This window comes from Trichosurus vulpecula, chromosome 3, assembly GCF_011100635.1.
Source record: "Trichosurus vulpecula isolate mTriVul1 chromosome 3, mTriVul1.pri, whole genome shotgun sequence".
Lineage (NCBI taxonomy): Eukaryota > Metazoa > Chordata > Mammalia > Diprotodontia > Phalangeridae > Trichosurus > Trichosurus vulpecula.
The window spans coordinates 230,009,058-230,030,558 of NC_050575.1; the positions used below are offsets into that span (position 1 = coordinate 230,009,058).

The 21,501-nt window shown below is 36.0% G+C and overlaps 1 protein-coding gene across 2 annotated transcripts in view; it reads left to right on the plus strand.

The window, feature by feature from the left end:
* The window catches only part of NOL10 (nucleolar protein 10), a 108,459-nt gene that overhangs the window by 85,916 nt on the left and 1,042 nt on the right, over positions 1-21,501 (plus strand). For both annotated transcript variants that reach the window (XM_036751965.1, XM_036751966.1), the window contains 3 exons: positions 6,703-6,876; positions 7,146-7,393; positions 16,528-16,630. In XM_036751965.1, coding sequence (XP_036607860.1) covers positions 6,703-6,876; positions 7,146-7,393; positions 16,528-16,630 — 525 coding nt within the window. The remainder of the gene's footprint in view (positions 1-6,702; positions 6,877-7,145; positions 7,394-16,527; positions 16,631-21,501) is intronic.

A 21,501-nucleotide genomic window follows, 5' to 3' on the forward strand; every position in this document is an offset into this window, starting at 1 on the left:
AGCTATAATTTCTTTCCTCTTTCAGTGCCTTAGCTTCAAGTAGTGTTATTTCTAAACTACTAATTCCATTTTTTTTAATTGTCTGGGAAGCCATAAAACTCAAGCTTGTTAGAACTGTTGTTGTAGAATTGCAAATAGGATCTGAATGGAGACCTATCTTAGAGGACCTTATAGACTTTGTGACATCTATTTTTTGCTGCTGAGAAGCTTTCTGACTCCTTGTAATAATCTGAATTAATGATTTAGCCAGGACTATCTAGCCTTATTTTTCTTCTACCACAGTATCTTTTTAAGAGACAGATAGTATTTTTTATTTTTATAGTTATCATTTTTTGGTTACTGTTAACCTTTCCTGCACAGTTTCTGTAACCAGTTAACTATCCTGTAAGTGAAATAAATTTCTTATCCATTTCTTATCCTTGTTACATAATCTTGATCAAAGAACATATTAGTTCAGATTTATAAAATTCTTTAATCAAAATTCCATCACAGTACTTTAAAGCTTTTTACAAAGCTATGAGTAAAGGATCCCATGCTATCCTTGGGGAAGATCTAGAGATATGGACCAGATAATAACATAATTAGATGGATTTAGAACTAGTCAGGTGGCCAGTTTCAGCAGTTGAAATGGTTCAGTTTTCACTGTGACAAGAGGTCTCTAATGGAGTACTCCAAGGATTTGTATTTAGCCTTATTTAACATTTTAAAAAGTAACTTAGACTTGGATAGAGATGGCATACTTGTCAAGTTTACAGGTGACATGAATCTGGGAAGAATTGCTAACACTAAATGACAGTCAGAATCCTAAAAGATCCTAACAGGCTAGAGAATGTGATCTTAAATCTAGTAAGATGAAGTTCACTAGAGATGACTATAAGAGCTTAAATTTGGATGCAACCCCCACCTCCCAGCTTTACCATTCTGAGATGAGGGAGTCCTGGTCTTATAGAAGTTTCAGTAGATTTTGGGGATTTTATTTGACTTCAAGCTCAGCACTGTTGATGTGGCAACAAAAACTACCAGAATAAGAGGGGCACAGCTTCAAGGGATAAAGAAGGTAATAGTCTTTCCACATCAGATCTCACCAGGAGTATTATGTTCAGTTTTGGCTGCTTCAGTTTAAGAAGGACATTGATGAGCTGGAGCATATCCATGGAAGGGCAAATAGAATGGTGAAGGCCTTGAGGTTTGGTTGAAAGACTTGGGTGGGTATGTTTACTGTAAAGAAGACTGGGAGGGCATATGCTGTTCTCATCGGATATTTGAAAGGCTGCTTCTGTAGAAGAGTGATTAGAACTGGTCTCTGTTTGTCCCCAAGGGCAGAACCAGGATCAGTGGGAGGAAGTTGCAAAGAGGCCAATTTAGGCTTGATGTTAGGAAGAACTTCCTTAGGGTCAGAGCTGTCCAGAAGTAGGAGAGTATACCTTGAGAGGGGCTGGTCAGTTGCTCCACCTTGGAGATCTTCAAGCAGGAGTTGGATATGTTATGGTGGGGATTCCTTTGTTCTGGGTTGGAACAGATAGCTGCTGAGCTTCATACTCTCAAGTTCTGTGATTCTTTGTTACTTTTGTTACAATATTAAAGTACACTTCTGCTGTTTTCTCCAATCAGTTTTGGCAAATTCATTCACTACTCCTATAGTCCCTTGTTGTTAACATCTTTTATTCTGCTTGCATATACTTTGTACTTGGAACATTTTTTCTTCTCAGCCCCATAAGTTATTTCTATTATTACATCAAAGAACTCTAAAAGCTTTATCTACATGCAGCCTTTCCTAAGTGAGTAGAATTTATGCAGGGTTTACCCAGATATGCTGCCATGGCCTTTTTTTCTGCTAGTAGGCTTTAATGTTTCAGTTTCTACTAATGGAATAATACTCCACTGCTTGAATATTTTCAAGGATCTGTTGATATCTTAGTTTATGTATTTATAGTCTTAATATGTATACACATTTAATTTGTAGATGTGTTTAACGTATGTCTAAGCATACATATTATAGAATAACACCCAGCTATGTATGATGTAAATACTTCTTGCCACCAACCAGAGCTTCTGGGCTGTTTGCTTTGCTCAAAGGATTCAATTGATTTTAATGTCAGTCAAAACCAAACTATAATTAACCTTAGAAAGCCATATCATATACTCCAAAATTAAATTTAAATTTGGGATGAATATGCTATCATACCTCTGAAGCGTTAACATCAAAGCAGATTTAGGAGGAGAAGTTTGTATTTCTTTGTCCTTAGCAGTATAATGTGTTTGTGAGGTCTTATTTTGTTGTTGTAACCTCTCAGACCCCAGGGGAAGGACCTCTCAAGTTAAGATTTCATTTTAGTAGTTGTTTGCTTTGTGTACTTTTCAGCCCTGATAAAAAATCAAAAGTTAGAGCTATAAGAGACCCTAGAGATCATCTAATTCAAGTCCTTAGTTTTACAGATGAGGAAACTGAAGCCCCCAAATGTTGTGACTTGGCCAGGGCCCCATAGGTAGCAGAACTGAGACTAAATAAAACCCAGGTTGTCTCACTCTAAGTTAAATGTTCTTTCTGCTATCCTATCACAGTTTCATCTTCCTATCAACTCTATCCTGGTGGTCTAGACTTAAGAGTGCTTTGTTGATTGGGTTACCACAAGTTCAACATAATGAATAATTGAGTACAATAAATAAATTTCCAGGCTCCTCTCACAGTAACTCATTAAAGAAATTATCTGTCTGCTGTTTGTAGTTTGAGTGGGGGATGGTGATGAGCATCTTAGAAATTCTTTTGTTCTACCATCAAACAGCAATTCTTATCCAGCTTTTGCATACTATGAGTAGTATTTTTAGCAGTGTGGACTGCCATACAAAATTCTGGTGTAAGAAACCATTACACTGGCTTGTGCTTTTAAAAAATGAGATTTAGCTTTTTGATAACTTGCCAACCCAAGTCAGTTCAGGATTTAGAATTAACAGTGCTAATGACCCAGAAAAATTCTGTTAATGTTCCCCATTCCCATGAGATTCTCAAAAATTCTGTTAATGTTCCCCATTCCCAAGATAAATGAATATCTCTTCATTTGAGATTTTAAACAGTAGCTAACACAAAATATTTCTTACCTAAGTGAAACATTAAATCTGTAACAGATCATTAGCTCTGCCTTTGAATTTTGCTCTTCAAAACTTTAGTAGCCTTAATAGTGTTGATAGCACTTTGTGGTTTGGGTTATAATCTTTTGGAAGACTACACTATTCAGTTTTGTTGAACTATGAGTCCATTTGAAACTTAAAGCAGTAAGATGAAGAGAGAATATGCTTGGGTGTGGCTTCCTTTATGTTTCTGTTCTCAAATATTGCCCCTGTCACTAGGAAAGTATTAGGTGACATATCTCAGAGGTAAAATAAGTATATACATTATAGTTGTTACTGAGTTACAACTGCATCATGTGTGAATTGTCCCACAACTCACATAGGTATTATCAGACTTCCCTACTTCTGGGAAATGTTACTGTTTCCCTAGTCACTCAGTCTAAGTTATCTATGATTCTACCTTCTACCTCAACATCTCCAACCCCATACAATCAGTTACAGTTCAATGTGACTTAAATCTGTCTGTTCCTTCCCATTCACACTGCCATCAGTCTATTTCAATCCCTCAACTGTAAGAGTCTTCTAAGCCTACATTTTTTCTTTCTCTTATCCATTCTTCACACAGGTGCCACCATAATTTTCCTAAGTCACAGGTCTAACTATGACACTTTCCTGATCAAAAACCTAAAGTCTCTCCCTTTTACTTCTGACGGGGGTTCCTAACCCTTTCTCCGTCCACTGAGGTAGAAGTTTAGGGCATTGGTCATTGTGTGTGTGTATATATGTGTACCTCTCTTTGGCTTATTTCATATTAGAACAAGAATAAGAGCTGACACATTTGTGCCACAGTACAGTGTATGACTGATCTGTTCCTTCGGCAACTGTTCTTTTAATGGCAGACATTGTCATAGCAGTATCTTTAGGCCATGGGTGTTTCTTGGCTGGGTATCTGTGCCTGAGCTGTGCAGACAGCTTCAGAGATGATTAAACACCATTTTCAACTCTCTATCAAAATAATAAGTCATCACTCAAGGGGTAAAAAGATTGATGTTTGTAGGCTGTTATTTTGAGTCAAATCAATTAAAACGCTATCATTTTTAGCTTTTTGCCCTCCCCACTGGGAAGTGCTAACCTTTATTTTCATATGTTGTTTTAAAGTTAATTTAATTGATTAATATTCATAAATAACTCTCTTGAGTATAAAGGGATATGAGTAAATAGAAACAACCACCTAATTCACAGGTCATATAACTGTATCTACTGGATTATATGTAGTAAGTACTTTAAAATAATCTTTCCCACAAATTTCATATTAATGACAAGTGATTTTTAAAAAATTTTACTTTATGTGTTGAGTAAACCAGGGATCCATAAACTGGAGAACATTTCTAACTATCTTCTTTTATACTTTTGGGCTTTCAAGACAGCTGTAAAACAAATAATTTAATGAGGAAAAGCCCCTAGTGATGATATTTTTGCAGGTGGATGAAAAAAGTTTTTCATTTTCTAAATCATCATTTAAAATATAATGGTCTTAAGGTTTTTTAAAATCCCCAAACAAATTGAAGACCATCATATCTCATTAGTATCATTATTAGAGAATACCAGTTACATCTGCCCTCAATAATATTTTTCTGATATAATGATTTTTGCTAAACATAATGATTATGTGACAACCTTGTGGCATTCAGTAAGCTGAGATGTTAAAATTTTTTGTTCATCATTTAATTGGATTTTTATTATTTTCTTAAGAAAATGCGTGCATTACGTAGTAGAAAGGAACAGGACCAATAGTAGGAGTCCTGATACTTAGTTATGACTCTACTGTTAACTGATTTTATGTGGACAAAGGCATTTGATGTTACTGCACTGAATCTTGGTTTTTCCAGTAGTAAAATTCAGTTCAACAGATATTTTATTATTATTTGCAAAGCATTTTGCTAGGGTGTGGGATTAGAAAAATATATAAGATATCATCTCTGCTGTCAAGGAGTTTATAAGTTCATCAAAAGATGTGCATGGGAGTGGGAGATGAATACGCATAAGAGATCGGAGCAAAATGAGATGCAGAATTTAAGAAGGTAGAATTCATTTTTAGTTGAGGATTCTTGAAAGCTTTTTAGAGGAATCTGGGACTAGATGATCTCTGAGGGTCCATCTAGTTCTGTAACTGAGAATATGCAAACTCCTTTCTCAAATGACTTTCTCTAGTGACATTGTGGAATTTCACAAAGTTCAGTCTGCCTTTCAAATGTATTCTGTGTGACAAATATCTGCTTACCATGCGCTGGTTGCCAATTTTATATTTGGATTTGAGTTAATCAGTAGCTCACCTTTCAAGAGCATAGTTGAAAACTAGGAAGTGAGCAAAATAGGCCTTCAGCTTGACAAAATAGATATAAGGTTTATATATTTTTATTCATAAGAGATGCCTTTCTTTAGGACCACTCTACACTAGTTTTACACTTATTTCTAATAGACATGGTAATATGATTTCCTGGTACACGCAGATTCAAAGCAATTTTATTGGTGGCTTAGGTGCTGATGGTACTGGTAGCGTAAGGAATGCCTGAGGCACTTAAACTGATAGCTGCTAGAAGCAATATGTAATAGCTAGTGAGGAGACTTCAAGGAGTTGATGCAAGAATTCAAAACATATAGCAGCCTAGGCTGTTATGTAGAGAAACTAACAGCCCTACTCCTGAAAGTAGATGCTGAGGGCATCACTGTGTACTGTAGTGGATGTTAATGATTATGACCTTGAGTCATCAAGTAAACATTAAAAGAATACTAAGATCTTCTGTTTAAGAAGGCAGGGATGCACATATACACATGCATATGTACATATATACATATACATTCATACACTCATGTATTTTAGAAAATTTTCATCTAAATTAAAATAAAAAAAAATGCTAGCAGAACACATGGCTATTTAAAAAAATTGTTTCTCCAAGGGTTGTATGTAATAGCAACAACAATTGATGAGAATATGGTGCTTTACAGTCTAGAGAATATTCTGTTCCCTGATTACCAGTGTTTTTCAGTACAGTATGTATAGGATCTTAAACCATATTCTTTGAAAATAAATGAGATAAATTGATGAGCCTGTTATGTGGAATAATATTTCCAAAGGTTTCTAAATCAATGTACCTACATATTTTATTTTATTTTTCTTATCAGCCTGAATGCATTATTTTTAATGCAGTATTTGACTAGTATTGTACCAAAAATTCATGATTCACAAAAATATAATTTTTTCCATTAATAATGTTACTTGAAGATTAATTCTGTCATATCTGTATTATGTTCTAAATATTAAATGAAAAAAAAAAGCATTTCCCTATATAAGTGAAAATTGTTAGATCTGATCAGTGAAGGCCCAGCAGTGTTGATTAAGAAGTTGATAAATTGGGTTGTTTCCGTGGTGGGATTTAAAACTTAGGGACATTTGGAAAGTTCTTGAAACTAGTTCTGAAGAAGCTTGGTAATTATTAATGTTGGCCTTGTGCAGCTTTTTGCCTTATTACATTAAAAATCATAATTGAAGTTTTTATGAGTGATTTTGTCTAGCTCCATGCTCTTCTAAAGCTGAATTTAAGACATGCTAGTCACTTCTCTTTTTCCCTTTTGCAGAAATTACCAAACATTCTTACTGATGATCGATTCAAAGTTATGTTTGAGAACCCTGATTTCCAGGTGGATGAACAGAGTGAAGAATTTAGGCTTCTGAATCCACTTGTTTCAAAAATAAGTGAAAAAAGAAAGAAGAAACTAAAACTCTTGGAGCAACAAGAATTCCTTGAACAAGTAATGTACTGATTATTTCATGTTAATGAGAATTTTCATGCAATTAATCTGTAGAGCAAGGAAGAGTTGTAGACTGTGGCTGAGAAATAATTTATTTCAGATAGTTCTACCTGTTTTATTTGGCAGTTTTTTTATTTAATTATAGCTTTCTCTTAAAATTGGAGCACAGTAGAAGTTGTCACATATTCTAATTGGACAAATGCTAATTTAAAAAAAACTAGTTCCTATTTAGGGGAAAAAGTGGTGCCTCTAACTATTTCTGTCTTCAGGAAGAGGAGGAAGAACCGGAAGGAAAACCAAGTGATGCAGAAAGTTCTGAGACTTCAGATGATGAAAAAGACTGGGTTGAAGAGGTCAGGAAACAGCGTAAACTTCTCCGCCAAGAGGAAAAACTGAGGTGGCAGGAAAGGTTCAAGGAGGATCAGCAAACAGTGCTGAAGCCCCAGTTTTTTGAGATCAAAGCAGGGGAGGAATTCAGAAGCTTCAAGGATTCTGCAAAAAAGCAGAAGCTAATGAAGTAAGTAACATGTGGAGTTGATGTGTAATCAGAGCTCCAAATGTTTTGTAGTTGGCACATTGCCTGTTCAGTCCCCTTGAATGGTAATATTTATTCCGTGTGCATATGTGTATGGTAGAGGCCAAGTGCTCTTTATAAAAAGTCCTTAGGAAGCATTAAAACACAAGATATTAAAATGTTTTAAAATCTCAAAAACCAAGTTCATGGATACTTAAAGTTGTAATTGACAGTAGAAGTCATCTTGTCTGGTGCTTTCTCAAAACATCATTTCCAAGTGTTTATCTTGCCTCTGCTTGAACACTACCTCTCATAAGGGACTCATTACCTCCCCAGAGATCCTTTCTAAAGTTCCTCCTTACATTGAGATTAAGTCTTCCTCTCCATAGCATTGACCCATTAGTTTAGTGCTTCTCCCTGAGACCAGTTAAAATAAATAAGTCTTGTCTCTCTTCTGCATGAGAAACATCCAACTAAATAAGTAGTTTTTTCTTGTCCTCCTCTCTCTTTTACCCCAAGTTCTGTCATTCATTCATTCATTCATTCATTTACCCAGTAGGGTCAGTCAGCATAAAGCTACTTATCTGATATCCTAGAGACAGAACATAGTAATTTAGGAGCTAATTCTACACTTCCTGTAGAAAACAATCATGTTTTTTTTGGGACCACAATCTTTACTGTTTCTTCTCATCTTATCTTTTTTCTAAGGATATATGAAGAAATTTATAAGGCACTTAGGGGTCATTAAAAAACAAATATAAACTAAATTCAAGACAGTGATATTATTTGATTATTCATGTCAGTTCAAGTTGACATAAGGTTCTCTTAGGTAATCCAATTCCAAATTATTTGTGGACTTTAAAGTGTTAAGACTCATCTCTAATTCCAAGCAACATATTGATAACACAGGTTTGAAATAGGATAAATTTGTCACACATGAGAATGAACTTTTTGGTAAGAATCTGAAGATTTGGGAAAGACAGCATTGTTAGCAGGTAAAGGAAGATTAAGATGAATTAAGGCTAAAAATGTAAGGCTGGGGTTATAGGCTGCATAATAGGAATGATGATTGATGTATGCTTTGTTCTGCCTACTTCATCCTTCACCATCATTTAACTTATTTTAGTTTGACATTTGCTCAGCTTTTCTCACCTTCAGCCATTTCGAGGGAATTATTTGATAACTGCTAACATATCTTCCCTAAAACACTATATGCATTCGTGTTTCAGACATCTGAACTAAAACAAAGTTAAAGAGACATCCTCTTATAGTAAAATGAATTTTTTTAAAAACTGCATTTTTAACTTTATCTCTCACTTAAATATCTAGATCTCTGGTATGTCAGAAAACAGTAGCAAATAGCAAGCTCATTTTCAGTAAGTTAAAAGGCCACTAATCCCATTTCTGCCTTCTGTAGCTATAGATTTTTCTATAACCTGACATAACTTTTTTTTTAAACCACTGTTTTTCCGACAGTGTTGTATTTATTCTGTGGTTTGAATTTATCTGCTAAATTGCATTCCTTACCTGGCTTAGCCAGCAAAGAATTAAGAAATTATACCTTGTAAAACTGCTGAAAATGGTTTGCTTTGGATTCTAAACCATTATTTTTTTTCGTGTAACCTTTCAACTAGGACTACATGAAAGCAGGTGTTTACAGACTCTGTTGTTATAGGAGGCCGAGATTTGAAGGGTGGGTTGCATAACTGATCACACTGGCATTCTTCCTGGTAGGTTTTGATAGAGTGTTAAATGTCTTAAAAAAAATAGGAGGCGTAGACATTAAGTATAATAGGTATGGAGAACAATAATAAAGAACGTCTTTATAAAAGCCCCTCTTGTCTCTATTGTGCAGAAGACCATGGTCTCCAAAGGGCTATGTATGCTAGTGGAGGAAAAGGTCCAACAGGCATCAGCCAAACTGGAAAGTCTTCAAGTATGGGTTTGGCATTAGGCCGCGGCTCCTGTTTAAGGACTAGCCTCTCCATGGAGAGCCTGAATTCCAAAAGGTTGGTCACCAGGGATGTTATGAGATAAATAGCCCTCATCCCTTCTGTTTACTAGCTAATAATGGCAGAGTTACAGAAGAGAGTGGACAAGCATACTATGAATCACAAGTGTGTGAAAGCTCTTCTAAATATTCTGTTTCACAAGTGTATCACCTTCTTTTAGAGTAAGTCTACATTCAAAGCATCCCTGACAAATAACTGTTGACCCTTTTTCTTAAAAAATAAAATAAAATAAAATAAAGAGATATCACAATTTACTTTTGTAGAACAATCTAGAATTTAATTCTCCTTAGGTCTAACCTCAGTTTTTCCTTCTTTGATTTATTCCCATTCTGTTTTTTATCCTGTAAAATGTCCTTTCTCATAATTTAGATCCTTTCCTCCAAATACGTCTTCTCATTACTAAGCAGTTCTAATCATTTTAGCCTCTCTTTAGAAAATTGTATGAAATTACTGACTGTTAAATATGACTGTACTTCCTCCAAGATCCAGCATTTAAGTTAGATTTTTTTCCTTGTGTGCTTTCAGTGAGTTATGGAATGGTGCAGGTACCATTGGCTGCTTTGCTAAGCCCTACATTAGACCCTAAGTTCTAGGAAAGCTGTGCAGTAGCAATTTTTTCCCTCGTACTGGTTTCTTTTTTCTATTATAACTGAACATTTTCAGATGTCCCCACGTTTTTACAGCTTCTGCGTCTGTTCGTATTTTTAATTGCCTCTGACTGAAATGGCACTCATGCAGTCATGCTTTAGAATTGCTGGTTAGCAGCCACACTCTAAATTGGCTTTCAAAGAGAGAGAAGTGGAACTTTCTTTAATGTAGAAATCTCAGTACATAGTCCCTGTCAGTGTCTGATCTCTTGCCATGCTTCATTCTGAAGCTTAGCTTGCCTTTCCAAGTAGCCCAGACGAAACAAGTTTTTACAAGTGTTCATTGAAAGCACATTGAATAAAAACCAGAATTTAAATACCTGATCATAGAGGAAATAAGATCATTCTTGAAAGAGAGTAATTTTATACCATTTACTTGAAAAATCTTAATTCTCACAAATTATTTTCTATGAAACATTTAGTCCCAGTAGTTGCATATTTACTTACAGTTCCCATGATGTGAATAGAGTAGAATCCTAAAGAAAATATGAAGGTCGAGGAGACTGCTTAGGCAAGCATAATTCACTTCCCTGCTACAGCCACGTTTATCACCATTGCCTCACCAGAAAGAAAGAATTCATCCTCATTCCTTTCATCATATATAAGATTAGCAGTAGAAGGACAATTAGGAAAAGTTTCTTGTACGGATCTTTCAACTCAGGTAAGGTCTAGCACTGGTCTGAAAACCAGAAATTCGCAAATTCAATCCTGGCTTTAGACTTGAATCCCTATGTGGCCTGAGGCAAATCATTTAACATCCCGGGCCCCCCTCCCCCCAGTAAGGGATAAATACTTCTGTCTCAGGGATGTTGAAAGGATTAATTATTTAGTCTCTAAAGAACTTTGAAGATGAAAAGTACATTAAAAGTGCTTCTTAACAACATTATTGCTTAGGAAAAAAAAAACTACCACTTTATGCCAAGCACATCCCAAATTATATGAAGGAGATATGTTAGTACATTACTACTTGAAAATTGTAGCTAGATTTCCCAAGGTATAAATGTTTAGAGTTTATTCACATGTGGATTTGGGAACTGTATTCAAAGTCATTCACCTGGAAGATATTTCTTAGTAGAAAAGAAGATCCATTCTCAAGATCCAGGTTTTGCACTTACACTTAATCAGACTAATTCCAGACCTGCAGGGTGCAGCTGGATATTGTTTAAAGCCATGCTACGGGTGCAAGAAAACCCATTTATTGCTCTCGGGAGGAAACAGGCCTTTCACACCTTTGTAGACTATTGATAAGTGCTCTCTGTACTCCAGTATGAGGGTTGCAGAATCAGAGACCAGAGAATGTTATTTTATCCTTTCATATTTAATAGTTATAAGTAAATGGTAAGAGGCAGTGTGGTAAGAGTGGATAGTAGCAGCCTTGGAGATCAGGGTTTAGGTTCCACCTCTGGCACAAGAGTAGCTATATGACCCTGGGCAAGTCACTGAACTTTTTAGTGCCTCAGGCAGCTCTCTAAAACTATAAGTATTAGTTGCTCATCTTCATTCATTGGCTGAGAGATTGCCTCTTGGGAATTCCCTAAATCAGTGAAATCACAGATCCAGTCCTCCTAAAAAGGAATTGTTCTAACTTGAAAAGATAATATCTTTGCAGTGGAGGCAGAGGACCTAGGCAAATACTTGCTCTACTACTTTCTGTCTTTCTGGTCCTTAGTTTTAAAATGAAAGCTTCTTATCTTTGGGCCCAATGCAGTTTTCCCCATAAACCAGGTTAGTGAAAGGTGTCATTGTGCTGGACTGTACTGCCTCTGATTTTATGATCTATACTCTGAGTTTTCAAGGAAGTGGAATTGAATAAATTTCCATAATTGGAGCACAGTCTAGTCAATAAAAATTTATCAGATCCCTGCTTTGTGCCAGGAACTGTGCTAAAACTGGAGATACAAATGAAAATAATGACAGTCTGCTCTCAAGGAACTTAGAATCTTTTTGTTTTTGAGGGAGGCAGTGGGGTTAAGTGACTTGCCCAAGGTAACAGTCGGGAGCAATTTATAATCTAATGGGGAAAGGCTGTAAAGGGAGTGGGATGGGAAAAGGGCATGATAAAGTAGGGTCCAAAGGAATACAGCCTGATGAGAAATGAGTTTTAATACACCTTTTCCTAAATGGAAAGCTCTAGAGTATTTAGTAGGCAGGTAGTACTGAATTAGTTTACTCTGTAGGGACTTTGGAAAAACCCAGTCATGAATTGAAAATGTTATTTAATGTAAAAAATGTGATACAAGTGTGCCAAAAAGGAATTCAAAACATATTTCTTATGAGGAAGACACCTGGAAAAGTAGCAATGAAAATATGCTATTCACTGGGAATGTGTCAAGTGGTTGGTAAATGCTCAAGTTTAATAGATAGATTTTAACAATTTGTTTCAGCTATCAAAGTTGTTCTCTGCATTCCAGAGGAAGTAAGGGTAAACGGTTGATGACTAGGCCACAACTGTATTGTAGCGCCTTTGTTCCTAAGTCCACAGTGGCTTAGTTTGTTTCTTTGGTAATTCATGAACGGTTAATAAATACTATGTGGTCTTAACAGAAGATACAGAAGCATGAGTACCAGTGACCATCAAAGTAATTAAAGATTTAGGAATTAGGAATTAGGATCCATGGGAGAAGTTATGAAACTGTTGGTTGAGCCCAGTACATGTTTATCCTGTCAACTGTAGACTGGGCCCACATGACTATGACAGGCCTTTCATTATCTATAACTACCCTTCTGCACAGTTCCCATTGCAGTTATTTCAAATCTTGTCTCTCCTCAGTCCCCTAACTCAGGCCTTTACAACTTGCAGGCTTGTGGCCCTACCAAAGGATTTTGAGTGACCTTCAAAATACGTAGAGGAGATCCTAACTCTACCTTCACTAGCTGAGCAGCTGGCATTGACTCCTACTTTGTTCAGAAAGCAGTCTGACATGAGTTGCCTCACCTCTGTACCTTGGAATTTCTCCCTTCATCAGTCTTCTGTAGTCTCAGGGATTGAACTGGACTTAATGCTTTCCAGGTCTGACTCTCCTGATTATGTCATTGATTCTATCCACCATTTCCCACTCCGTTTTGAATCTTCACTTTCTCTTTATGGGCTCCCCACTCTACTGCTTACCATTCTATTTGGGTCTTCTCTATCCTTAAAAAAGAAAGAAACTACAACCTCTTCTCTTTCCCTGTTGACACTCCTCCAATTAATCTAAGAGAGAGTAGCCTATTCCCACTGACTCCATTTCTTTATTACCCACTTGAATCTTTAGCTCCAGTCCTGTTACCCTAGCATTTGAGTTTCCGTCTTCAGCATGTTAATAAAGCTGCTCTTGAAAGTCATGAATGACCACTTGATTATCACATTTAAAGACCATTTCTCAGTTGTTATCCACTCTGAACTTCTAGTGGCACTTATTTTTCATCACTTCTTTGTTGATATTTTCTCCTCTCTTGGCTCCCATCTCCTAGGTCTCCTTCTGCTGATGTGATGTGTTTCTATCTCATTTGCAAGTTCGGATTTCTTTTTCTTCCATAAGTGTAGGTTTCCCCAGAGACTCTGTCCTTAGCCTTTTTTCCGTAGGTTATCCTTTGGCAATCTTATTTGATCCTGTGGTTTCAACTAATACTTCAAATCTGTATATTCAGCCCTGATCTCTCCTCCCTTGATACTACAAGTGAAATCAATGCATCTTAAACTTCACTCATCATTTTTTCCCCAAAACCTCTCCTTCCTTATTTTCCTGTTGTGTTAATAGCTCTCCCTAGACACCTGAGTTCAAAATTTCAGTCGTCTTTAACTTGTCTCCTTCCCATTTGCCAGTGCATACGATCAGTTGCCGTGTCCTGTTGATTCTACCTCTGAAATTCCTCTCATATCTTACCTGTTGTAATCTTAGGTCTGCCTCCTTCTTTGAGGAATTTATTGCCACTGGCAATAATCACTTTTGAACTATTTTTCTTGTCTCCAGTTTTTTCTTTCCTAATGCATCCCTTTGATTACTATCTAACTAATCTTTGTACAGGTATGATCATACTACTTCCCTGTTCAGAAACTGGCAATGACTCTTCGTTGCCTAAGGATATACAAACTCACAGAGTCATAGAAACTTAAGTTAGAAGGGCCTTTGGAGATCCCATCCTGTATTGAACAGAAATTCCTTCTACAGCAAACCCAACTTGCTATCCATCTTCTGCTTCATAACCTCCAGGGATAGGGAGCCCACCACTTCCCCAGGCAGCCTCTTCCTTCTAATTTCTAAGGCTGTATGTTGCAGAGAGGATGCATTGGTAGGAGGTTCCTCTGAAATCACTTGTCTAATCCGTGTCCCTTTCCTTTCTCATCGTATCCTAATTATTAGGAAATATTTTCTAATATTAGGAAATTAAGTTTCCTCTTTGCAAATGTCCTTCCTGAAGTGTGGCATTCAGAGCTAAACACAGTCTTCCAGATTTAGTCTGACCAGGGCTCTATAAAGCAGGATTTTTCCTCCCTTCAGTATGAACACTATGTTCTCATGGCTTTTTTGATTGCCATGCCATACGGTAGCCACATTAAGCTTGCAGTCCACCAAATCCCAAGATCACTTTTATGTAAATTGTTGTCTAATGATATCACTCTAGTCCTGTGTTTGTATAGTTTATTTTATGAAACATTTTTGAGACTTTGCATTTTTTTTTTCTTTAAATTTCATCTTAGTGTATTCGACCTGTTCTTTTAGGTAGTTCAGGTGTTTTTAGATCCTTACTTTGTTGTTTAGCATGTTAGCTGTCCTTCCAAGAGATCTCTTTAGGCTTTCAAGGCCAAACATAATCTGTCCCCAGCCTACTTTGCCAGCTTTTTATCCTCTTATTCCTTTCAAACTCTGTACCTTCTAGCCAAACTGGACTAATGTTTCCCAGTGTACCCTTTCTTACCTCTTTATCCATGTAGGCTATCACCCAGGAACAGAATGGATACTCCATACATCTCTGCTTGTTGAAACTTTTCTCTTCTGGTGCTCCAATTCACTAATATTAGGAGAAATACAGATTAAAACAACTCTGAGGTTTCACCTCAGATTCAGCAAATTGGCAAAGATGAGAAAAGATGGGAATAATCATTGTTGGAGGGATTGTGATACGATAAGCACACTAGTACATTGTTGGTAGAGTTGTGAATCATTGAACAGCTGTTTTGGAAAATAATCTGGAATTACAAATAAAGTTACTGAAATGTCCATACCCTTTGACCTAGATATTCTCCTATTAGACTTAAAACCCAAGGAGGTCATTGATAAGGAGAAAGTACCCGTATACACCAAAGTATTTATAGCAGCTCTTTTTGTGGTAGCAAAGAATTGGAAACCAAAGTAGATGCCCATTGATTGGGGGATAGTTAAATTCTGGTACACGAATGTAATGGAATATTACTATGATGTGAGAAAATACCAAATATGATCAATACAGAGAAGCCTGGAAAGATTTATATGATCTGATGCAAAATGAAGTAAATGAAGCTAAAAACAGTGTGCCCAGTGACTACAACAATGTAAGTGGAAAGAACAGTTACAACAAAACAATCAAAAGTGAACGTTGCAAAATTAAAAAGAACAAGCAAGACTTGAAAGAAGAAATATGAGAAGACATACCCACCTGCTCCTTTGCAGAGGCGGGAGGTTTTAATATATTGCATGTATTTTCAGATTTGTTCATTGATTTTGCTGATTTTTTTTTCTTTTTAAAAATATCATTCTTTATTTTAAATGGCTCTCTGAGAGAAGGCAAAGGGAGGAATACTGGGCAAAGCTCTTTTTATATAAAACAAAAGATAACAGTAAAATTATTTTTAAAAGAAAAAATTCTTCTTCAAGACTCAGTTCAGGTGACATCATGAAACCTTTTTGCCTCCTGAGGTAGAAGTAACCCTCCATCTTTAGAATCTTTTATGTTAGTCTGTTTGATATTTTCTATGTGCATATCACATCATTATTTTAGCTATAGGTGTTTTGTCTCTAGAGTGAGGTTATGTCATTTACTGCCTTTATATCTCCTTATCAAGCATAGTATATTGAATATAGGAGTTTTTTTTTAAGATAGGAGTTTTAAATTGAATGTCTAGAGTATGAATGATACCTATATTTTTCTCTACTTACTGATTTTAAATATATGGGGTGTCTCCAAAGTGTCTTCCAGCATTTTTAAGCATTAATAATTTTAATAGCTTAAAACTACATTAAAACTTTTGGGATGCCCTGAATATTATATAATGTTCATGACATGTATGGGTATTTTTTGGGGGAGGGAGTGGGAGAGCATTTGTGGTTAAGTGACTTGCCCAGGGTCTCACACAACTAGTAAGCCTTAAGTGTCTAAGACTGGATTTGAATTCAGGTCCTCCTGACTCCAGGGCCGGTGCTCTATTTACTGCGCTACCTAGCTGCAGTATTGGATATTCACTTGGATATTCACTTAATTTTTTTCTTAATTTTTATTCATTCATTCGTTTATTTTGCAGAAAACCCCTTGAAGATCGTTTGCAGCTTGAAGCAAAACTTGGGACTCTGAATGTATCGGATACAACTGTGGGCAGCAAACAGTTGACGTTCACATTAAAGAGGGTAAGTTATTTTGACTTAATTTAAATAGCTTTTTTTTTCTTAAAGGAAAGTAGTATAGAGAATGAACAGCTGGGGCTGTTATCTTTGTGTTTTAAAAGAACTAAAGGCATTTCAGTTAGCTAGTACATCAAATTTTCCACTTGATTTTGTGAGATGATCTTAACTTTCCCAAAAGATTGATCAAGCCTCTGGTATCTTTTGGGTTAATCTTAACCTCTCATCAGAGCCAGACCTCCCTGGCTTTCCCCCTCCTCTGAAAAGTACCATTTCCTATATGATGTTTCATCATTTTCAGAGCTTTCTTGGCCTCTGAACTCATTGACTAAAAGAAGCAGGGTCATATATTATTGGAGTAGTGGGGGGTAGCACAAGACTGAGTGATGCAAAAGTTAGCTATAAATCTTTTTTGGTTAGTAGTGAGCAAGCATGCTAGCAGTTGTCAGTCACTGAATTGCTATATGTAACTTAAAAATAAAGGTCCTTATCATTTAAAGATCAAAGGATATCTTTTATTAGAACAGTGGTGTGGCCTGTAATATCCTGGTAAAATTTAGTTTCATTAGTGCCAAAAATGAAGAATAGCCAGAGTAGTCTAAGCCCAGCTCTTCCACTCACTGTCTCTGTGACCTTGGGAAACATTCTTAACTCTGTTAGGCTTTAGTTTTCTCTTTTGGACAAAATGACTTTGAAGGTCCTTTCTAACCCTACATTCTATGTGTAGTCTATTTTCATGTGTTGAAATCTTTATTTTAATGTTGAACACTTTCCTGAATTGATCTGCGCTTTTAATTGTTGAAGGCTTTTCAGTAACTATCTGGAGTTGGTACTATTTTTTATTAAGTAGTTAAGGAACAGTGTTTTTAACAGTGCTTTTGGTTCTTTTGCTTGAATCATTTATAGTAGTCATGTCATAAATTCTATCCTTTGTTATTTCTGAAATTTTTCCCAAAGGACATGTAGGTAATTTAATAGCAGTGAATAGCTTTCATTCTGTGAGTTAAAGGTACCTTTTAGTTAAGTTTATTTTGAAAGCAGAACTTATTTTCCCAAATAATTCAAAATTTGTTTTTTTTTACCTAAAAATGACTTCTTATACCTATTACCTATTTCTTGCAGCTTAACTCTCTTATCATAATTAATCTTGGGCGTTATCATAACATTTTACATTCTCTTCAGAATTCAGGACACATCTTTGTTGGGATTAGAACCATAGAGTCCAGTGCAGTGTGGCAGGGATCACCTGTTCACTTTTAGTAACTATTGTAAACTGATATGTTCTTTGCAACTCTTTGTAGTAGTGAATGCACCTCAGGACTCCTAAAGTCAAGTCTTTTCATAAAATTAGAAAGTGATTTGCCACAGCATCTGTTCATATTTCATGATAAAGTGAATGACAGAGCCTTCTGACACTATTTTTATTTGATAAAATACTTCAGAAAATTTAAAAAGCCATCGTATCAAAGCTAGACATAGAAAGTAATTAACTTTGTTAGACTTATTTTTTCAAATGTTTGGGTTAATGGTTGGGTCCTCTAGTTCCACCTGCTTAAGAGTTGTGTTTTTATGGGCAAGTCACTTAACCTCTTAACCTCAGTTTCCTTCTCTGCAAAGTGAACATGATAATATTTGAATCATTTAGTTGTTCAGGGAGAAATTGCTTTGTAAACAACTGATATATACATGTTGAGTTTTAGGTCATCTATGGAAAACATGGACAAGAAGAAGTTGGGATAGGAAGGTGTGTGGGGATGTTCAATGTAAGAAGGAAGGCCCTCTCTGATGTTATCAAAGAACAGATCTAGGGCTGCTGCCTTCTAAAGGTCCTTATCTCCACTGGTCTTAGTACTTGATTGGACACACAGCATTCATTTATATCAAGAATTCAAAGATGCGTATTTTTTAAATGCCCATTGTGTGGGAGGCTCATGATTTAGAGTTGTAAGAGATCATCTAGTCCTAATCCTTTACTTCACAAATGAACACATTGAGCTCCAGACAGGAGAAAAGACCTCTCCCAGGCCTCATGATTAGGAAACAGCTTTCTGAATTTCAGTTTGAGATGCAATTCAAACCCAAGTCTTCAGACTTGGTGTCCATTGAACTTTTTTAGCTATATCACATAGGTGTCTGTTATATTTTAGATTAAATCTGTATAGTCTTTCCAGTTATTCTTGATTTTAATTTATAAATGCCAACAAATTCCAGGAAACCTAAACTTGTTCAGAAATTTTAGAGATGAAAAATACATTTTAAATGGCATTAATCATGTGAAATTAATGAAATTCATAAGCACGTAAAATTCATGGAAAAGTTTACATTTTTAAAACAAAGAAATGATTTAGGGAAAGAAATGTAACATATTTATCTAGGTACTGTGATTTCTGTGAAGCTCTCTATCATATAGCTATACCCTTATCATTCATGTTTCACTGCGACTCCCCTTCCCCGGCAGCTGAAAACAAGACAAACCCATTACAGGTCATTGGAGAAAAGGATTCTGTAATTACGGAGTTTTAGAGGTGGAAGGGATCTTGGAAATCATCTAATTCATTGACTCTGAAATTTTTGATCTTAGGACCCCTTTGCATAATTGTGGACCTCAAAAGCTTTTGTTTTATGGGTTCTGTCTATCAATATTTATCACACTTTGAGAATCACACCCTGGGTCACACTTGGAGAATCACTGATGTAATTCAACCCCCTTGTTTTACACAAGAGAAAACTGAGGCCCAGAAAAGTCATCTCAGTGATCCAGAGCAACATGTTTACTGATGGAGCTGGGGCTAGAGCCTGCTTCTGACCAAGGCACTTCATTCTTGCTGTTTATCTTAACATTCTCCAAAGCTTTGTCTCATAGTGTTAATAATTAATGATATTATCTCTTTTAAACTTACATCTCATTTAAATTCCTCTTGTCACCAAAAGGAAAGAAAAAGAACCTATAAAGCATAAAATTTCATAACATGTAAGCTGTTGCCGTTGTTGTAAAGGACACTTACAATAATCTAGTGATGTAAATAGCATAACTGGTTTCCAGTCGAATCATTTACAGATCAACAGATTCCTAAGCTGGTGGTTTAATTGACATTTATTGCCTTTACAAAGGACAGTGCTATAACTGCTCTGTTCAGAAATGTGATGTTCCTCCCAAGGTTTTTGTGAGATTATTATGAAGGGCAGCTGAGGAAGGGTGATAATCAAGAATGGACAAAAACTTCCATCTTCTGGAATTCCACATAACTAAAGATTTCTCAGTGATGTGCAAACTAGTCTTGGTGACAAGGCAGGACACTTATATTTCTGAGATAGTTAAATTCAGTATAAATTTTCATTTGGGGGAAATATTAAAGTCTAATGATAATTTTATTTTTCTTAGAATTTGAAAAGAAAGCAGTCTCCTGAATGTAAAGCATCAAGTAGAACTGACTATAGATGGATATAGGGAAAGAATTTTTGGAATAAAGTATAGCTCCTTTGATTGACATGTAAATCAGATTAGTTTTAGGCCCACTACAAGGTTAGTGAGATTAGATTTTATTTATACCGAATAGACTAGAACTAATATGGTTAAATTAATATTGTCCCATTTACTCATCATAACAGTATAACATAATAGTAATAACTGATGTTTACTGTACCTTAAAGTTTGAAAATATGCTTCATATAGATAAACACGTTTGAGTCTTCTAACCAGTCCTGTGAGGTAGGCTCTCCAGATTCAATGAAACTTGTTATACAAATGTGGAAAATGAGTTTTAGTTAAGTGATTTGATTGGTTCATTGTAAAGTTAAAATCTGAATCCAGGCCTTCTTGACTTCATTCTGTCTAGCTGCTTTAACTTGACTCTTGTTTTCATCATAATACTATGATTTATAATATACCTAGGGTTCTTATTCTCTACTTGCTTTTTGAGCCTGCGATACATTTTTTGGAACATTGTCAGCAAGGACAGATCTTTATTTTTGGCGGGGAGGGGGGAGTTAATCTCACTTTAAACAAACATACATATTTCATTCACTTAGTTCAGGGGGAAAAGCCAACACCCTGAACTTCAGAGCAAATACAAACAGAGACAATATAAACAGAGCAAACATATACAGTTATCAACAGACAGGCTTCCAGCTGTCTGACCGAAGAATTACATAGTTACCAGAAAGAGAGGCACCAACATCTGGGTTTTCAAAGCTGGGGGTCTCTAGTGGGGTTCCAGCAGCTACCCAGAGTCTTGTCTGGTCAGATCACATGACACTCTTCCAGTGAGTGAGAGCCCCAAAGCAAAACGCTAACGTCTGAGTTTATATACCCTGTTCATAGTCAAAGGGTGTTAACAGCCATGTGATTCAAAACTATGTGAACTAGGCTTTCTTGTTTCTTAAGCAGGTTATCAAAGACTCCCAATTTAATCAAAGAAACAAAGGCCAGACTCATCAAAGGCACTTGATTACCTCAGTGTTCCAAAAGAGAAAACAATAAAAAAAAATAGTCCCACCTTAATTACCATTACAGCAAAAAAGAAATCACACAGCAGTCATGTCAAAAGCTGAATGATTCGGTATATTTAGCGCATCACCTTTCTGTGAGGAGGTGGGTAGCCAGATCTTTATTCTTTAAGTCAGGGCTATCCAACCTTAGGTTTTTATTGAAACAATAGACAATATATTTTGATTTGCCATTTTAGTGACAGCTCTGCAGTAGCTCAGCTTTGCTTACTAAAGCATTTGTGTAAATTTCTATGCATTCAGGCCACATATTGGACAACCTTGCTTTAAGTGCTTGTTTGGAAATAGCCATAAGTATTTGGAAGCTAAAGCTTTTAAAAATAAGATAGATAACCTGCTTGAGAATACTGGTTTTGTTTTAAGATAGAAAG